This window comes from Fundulus heteroclitus, chromosome 24 (assembly GCF_011125445.2).
Source record: "Fundulus heteroclitus isolate FHET01 chromosome 24, MU-UCD_Fhet_4.1, whole genome shotgun sequence".
Classification (NCBI taxonomy): Eukaryota; Metazoa; Chordata; class Actinopteri; order Cyprinodontiformes; family Fundulidae; genus Fundulus; species Fundulus heteroclitus.
The window spans coordinates 6694939-6701260 of record NC_046384.1 but is presented as its reverse complement, the minus strand read 5'-3'; the positions used below and the strand labels follow the sequence as shown (position 1 = coordinate 6701260).

At 35.1% G+C, this 6322-nt stretch overlaps 1 protein-coding gene across 1 annotated transcript; it reads left to right on the top strand.

Annotated features, from left to right (window-relative positions):
* Nucleotides 1-974: 974 nt before the first annotated feature.
* On the top strand, nt 975-5665 carry LOC110367882 (gastrula zinc finger protein XlCGF8.2DB; the record flags this gene model as incomplete). The annotated part of the gene is made up of 2 exons (XM_036128040.1): nt 975-1893; nt 5649-5665. Coding segments are annotated over exons 1-2 (852 nt in total), but the record flags the coding sequence as incomplete, so codon positions are not given.
* Between the last annotated feature and the right edge of the window lie 657 nt (nt 5666-6322).

Genomic DNA, 6322 nt, shown 5'->3' with positions numbered 1-6322 from the left:
AAACTTAGTCATTATAAACATAAAACTACACAACAAAGCAAATTATACCTGTTCGCCTTCCAGCTAGATGCCATAAAAAATGTGGATGGGAACCCGTAATGTCCTTTAAGAAGCCGTTAGGTACGGCCGTTAGGTACGTACCGTTAGGTACAGCCGTTGGAATGTAGCGCTTCTTTCCGTTTTACCGGAACCGGAAATAGAAAAACATGCCTTCAAAATAAAAGCCCCGTGAACCTTTTGCCGTAATTCACTATTAATGTAGAATTTATTACTTAAAAACGGAAGAATCAGGAACATTAGGCATAAAAACAAAAGACAATATATGAGTGAAAGTATATCTAACAAATATCAGTTAGAACAAATAGTCTGGGTCATTTACAAGCTCTACCAAGAACTGACATTTTGGGGGATGTTGTAATAGTCATGTATGCTGAGGTTTCTGTTGTATTCTGTGTTTTACTGTTCTGTATGTTCTATGAATGAAATAGTGCAAACTCAGTCATTCAGAAATGTATTTTACTTGAAAGTTTGTCAGGCAACAAAAATGAAAAATGCTAAGGGCCTGATTACTTTTGAAAGGAACTGTAAACAAACAAGGCATAAGAAAAACAATGCTAAATAAACAATAAGTAAAAGTAGTAGTTAAATCAAATAATTAAATCTAACTTTATTACTTAAACATGGCTTTATTGAAATTTGTCAGTTCAAGTTCAGATCGAAATACTTTCTAATATGGATTATGTGTTTCAGTGTTTCCTGCAGATGTTCAGCAGAAGCTGATTGTTAAAGAAGAAGCTTCTTTAGACCACAGACCTCCTGGCGACCTGCTTGACCCAAAGCCCCCCCACATAAAGGAGGAACAGAAGGGAGTCTACATCAGTCTGCCAGGAGAGCAGCTCAATGGGGAGGAACTGATTAATGGCATCAGGTTTCCAGTCGCTGCTCCTCCCATAAAGAGTCTGGATGATGAACAGTCTCTGCTGCTCTCACAGCTTTATCCAGACCAGGTTAAAGGAAGAGAGCTTCCAGAAGAGAATGATGGAGAAGAATCCACCAGGATGCATGGAGATGCTTCCATTTCTTTAAAGACTGAAGGCGCTGAGAAGAATCAAAAGGACAATGATGTAGAGAACCCTCTCTCTGAGCATAAACACTTGTCAGACTCTGGATATCAGAAATGTTCTACAGAGCAGAAAACAGTGGAGTCACAAAGGAAAGTCCAGACAGGAATGAAGCTTAGCTGTGAAGATTGTGGAAAAACATTTAGTAGGAAATACACTTTAAGCACACACATGAGAATCCACACAGGAGAGAAGCCTTTCTGTTGTGATATATGCGGAAAGGGATTTAGCCGAAAATCTCATTTAAACACACACATGACAATCCACACAGGACAGAAGCCTTTCTGTTGTGATCTGTGTGGACAAAGATTTAGCGATAAAGCATATTTAAGCACACACATGAGAATCCATACAGGACAGAAGCCTTTCTGTTGTGATTTATGTGGACAGAAATTTAGCCGAAAATCTAATTTAAACACACACATGACAATCCACACAGGACACAGGCCTTTCTTTTGTGATCTGTGTGGACAAAGATTTAGCAATAAAGCAAGTTTAAGCAGACACATGAGAATCCACACAGGACAGAAGCCTTTCTGTTGTGATCTATGTGGACAAAGCTTTCGCCACAAACATGCTTTAAACACGCACATGAGAATCCATACAGGACAGAAGCCTTTCTGTTGTGATCTATGTGGAAAAGAATTTAGCCAAACATCAGTTTTAAACAGACACATGAGTATCCATACAGGACAGAAGCCTTTCAGTTGTGATCTATGTGGACGAAGTTTTAGCAGAAAATCACATTTAAACAAACACATGAGAATCCACACAGGACAGAAGCCTTTCTATTGTTATCAATGTGGAAAAGGATTTAACCAAAAATCACAATTAAACACACACGTGAGAATCCATACAGGACAGAAGCCTTTCTGTTGTGATCTATGTGGACAAAGTTTTAGCTGTAAATCAACTTTAAACACACACATGATAATCCACACAGGACAGAAGCCTTTCTGTTGTGATCAATGTGGAAAACGATATAACCAAAAATCACATTTAAACAGACACATGAAAATCCATACAGGACAGAAGCCTTTCTGTTGTGATCTATGTGGAAAAACATTTAGGGAAAGAGGAACCCTAATCAGACACATGAGAATCCATACAAGGCAGAAGCCTGTCAAGACAAAGAGTTCAAAATAGATTTCTTGGAAAAGGGAAAAAATTAGAATGGATAGCTGTAGAAAGTTGGAATAAAAATGAAAATATTAAAATGTTTAATTTTTATAATTAAAATTATTATTTAATTTTATAATAAGTAAAAAACTTTGTTTAGAGGAAATGGGTGAATTGATTGAAAATATAAATGGAAAGGTCATTTGTTGTGAAGACTTTAATCCTCACAGTACACTTTGGGATAGTAGTAATGATTCTGATGGAGAAGGGTTAGAAGAAATAATGGATATAAATAACTTGGTTTGTATTAATGATGGAAGTGGTATCAGAATTAATATTAGGAAGGGATCAGCAATAGATCTTATATTAGTATCTAAGGATATTGCAAGAATGAGTAATTGGAAAGTTTTAAAAGATTCAACCATAGGAAGTAATTATTATCCAATACTAATAAAACTGGATTTTGAGGTTAGACAAAATTATATGGAAGGTATAGAAAGATGGATTTTTAAAAATGCTGATTGGGAAAAAATATAAGAGAATTAATTATGAAGAAATGCAAAAGATTGATAGTAATTTGGATGTTGATAATATAAATGTTTCGGTTTGTGAAGCCATCTTAAATGCATCTCGACAGTCTGTCCAAAGGAAAAAAAGGAAGCGGGAAGAAGAAAATATTGCCCTGGTAGACAAAAGATTATGACTTTGTGATTAAATCTTGAAATAAAGTGTTTCAAATGTTAAAGAATTTAATGTTCATTTTTCATTTTTATTCTGCAGGTAAAGATTATATTTCATACACTATGATAAATCAGTTAAGTAAGTCGTCTAAAAGGGTTTTATTGGATTTTTACAACAAGATTTGGGATGAAGCTCATTTATCTAAAGCTTGTAAGGAGGCAACTATTGTTCCTATTTTAGAACCAGGTAAAGAAAGATCAAATCCAGGGAGTTATAGACCAATAGCATTGACATCTCACCTATGCAACCTAATGGAAAGAATGATAAATGAACAAATGACTTATTTTGTAGAATAGATAAAGTATTTATCCAAAAAAGTGGATTCAGGAAAGGTAGAAATTCCATGGATCCTGTTCTGTATTTGGAACATGAAATTAGAAAGGCACAAGTTGATAAAGAGAATGTGGTAGCTTTCTTCTTTGACATTGAAAAAGCTTATGATATGATGTGGAAGGAAGGATTTTTGATAAAATTAAAGATGGGAAGATGGTTCAATGTTCAACTGGATAAAGGATTTTCTGCATAATCTATACAAGTAAGAAGAGGAAAACAATTTTCAGGAAATATTTATGTTGAAAATAGTATTCCCCAAGGAAGCATAGTTGGTCCATTATTTTTTGGTGTTATGATTAATGATATGTTTGAAAATAAGAAAAATTAAGTTGGTGTTTCTTTATTTGCTGATGGAGTAATTTTGTAGAGGGGTAAAAATGTAACTTTTATTATTTAAAAAGTTCAAGAAGCCATCAATAAAATAGAAGATTGGTCCTTTAGTTGGGGATTCAAGATTTCTGTAGATAAAACAGAGGTTTTGTTTTTTTTACAAATAATTTTTTTGAAGGTATAAAGTTACAAATTTATAGACATGACTTGAAAAGGGTAAAACAATTAAAATATTTGGGTATATGGTTGGATGAAAGGCTTATTTGAAAAGTTCATATTGGGAAAATGATGCTATAAAAAGTATTGAATCTCAAATAAATGTTAGTAAAACAGTTATTAGATAATTAATTCATCCATCTATGCTGCCTGATATTGATTCGGATCATACTTTGATGTTAAACGGAAAAACAAGGAGGATATTTCCGATTTTAGTATGGTTCAGCAATATTTAGATAAAAAAATATTATGGATATTTAAATTTTTTTACGGATGTAGATCCAAATAATAGGAATGGTGTTTTGTTTATAGTTCCATGATTTAATTTCAAATCAGGTAAAAGAATCTGATAAAATTTCAGTTTACACAGGAGAAATATTTGGGATCATGTTGGCCTTAGAATATATTGAAGAAATCTATCCATTAAGAAGTTTAGTTTGCTCTGATTCTAGTTCAGCGTTATATTAATTTAAACACAACCATTCAGACAGCAGACCTGATCGATTAGTACAAATTCAGCAATTATTATTTAGAATTCAAGCAATGGTACTAATAGTTTCTTTTATATGGATTCCTTCTCATATAGGAATAAAAGGGAATGAGATGGCAGATAAATATGCCAAACAAGCAAGTAAACGTAGTCTATTTGATATAATAGTTCCATTTAGTAAAGGTGAAATAAAATCAGTAATTAAGAAAAGGGTTAGAGCAAGATGGCAGAAACAGTGGGAAGAAGAAAGAACTGGAAGATGGTTTTATAATATTCAAATAAAAGTAGGCTTTATGAGAAAAAGGGCAAGGAATAGAAAGGTGGAAATAGTAATATCACGGTTACGCTTTGGCCACTCAGGCTTAAATAGCACGTTATTTAAGATAGGGAAACATGCTACAGGAAAGTCTGATTTTTGTTTTCAAGTAGAAATAGTAGTGCACTTTATATTATTTTGCAGTAAATATGTAATTGAGAGAAATTAATTGGTAAATAGACCAATAAATTAAAATTAAACATAAAATACCTTTTATACACACACTCTAAATCAGAGGGTTATTCTTTATTATTGAGACATCTTAAAAAGACTAATTTGATAAAGAGGATTTAGTTTTTTTTGTAGTAGTAGTAGTAGTAGTAGTAGTAGGATATTATAATATTTCAATCCTGATCCACACTCCATTTAAGTTGGTGGCGGTAATGCACCAAAAGTTGTTTGCCAACCGCCATAAAACACATGAAGAAGAAGAGAAAACTGCAGGTAGGACATGGACGATTGGATCTCCTCTTGGTGGTCTGTTTTGAAAAGCTTAACATTCTTTGGCAATAGCTGCTATGTGACTAGGACTGTACCTGGCGTCCAACCATAGCTTAAAAGAATTTAATTGCTACAATCTTCCCCCTCTGTAGACTCCCAGATAAGGTAACTCTTTATGGTTTAAAAATACAGCTTCATCACAGAAATGATTGTATATTTCCATAACAGGAGTGTATTTTAGAGGCTCAAAGTATGCAGAGTTATATTAAAAGTTATCATAGTTCTACTCAAATTTACACAGATGCATCAAAAGATTCAGATGACAAGATGGAGTATCATTTATAATTCCAGACTTTTGTGTTTCTAAGGGTAAAATGGTTAGTAGTGGGCTATCAGTTGTCAAAATACCTCTAAAATTGGTGGTGTGGTGAGCTTGACCATATTCCCTGTTACTCACAAATTAAGAGATAATTTGGACATTAATTGTATTATGTAAAAAGATAACATAAGTGCTCTGTAATGCGGTACCGTGCACGTGACGTCACCGTCTCAAGAGCAACGCCCCTTTTGCCGCTTAGGTAGGGCATACAGGAGAGAAAGCACGGATAACCCAGCTATTACAGGCGCAACAGAACAAGCGATCTGACCGACTTTACAGCCGTTAAACTTTCCCAAGACGATGTCCCAGGCGCACGGATTACTGGCCGAACTGTCGAAGAACACACCAACCTTCAGCTCAAACGATGGCTTGAGGTTCGAGGGCTTAAAAAGACTGGAAAACTGGCCGAGATGATGAACGGTAAGCTTTGTTTTTTTTTCCTGCGCGGCGGTCATGGCAGCGTCGGCCGTTTTTTTTTTTGTTGTTGTTTGCAATCACCGTCCAGGAATGGGTATATGTTTAATGTTTGTCTCATTTGAAATGTTTTTGAGTAAGCTATCCTGGTAGCAGGCTATCATGGTAGCAGGCGCTACTTTATTAACATGTCGGCCACCAAAATACTCTTACCTTGACTTGATGTCGCTGGAATTGGGTCAGGATGTTCTTCGGTTGGGCCCTTTCCTCCGACAAAATGCTTGCTACATATGTACTTGAATTTGGTAACTTTTTCCGGGTTGAACTGTTGTGTAGGCCGACCGCCCCGGTGTTCCAAGCACACACATTTCTCCTTGGCAGTCTTGAAGAAAACATCCTTCATATGCGGCCGATCAGCGTAC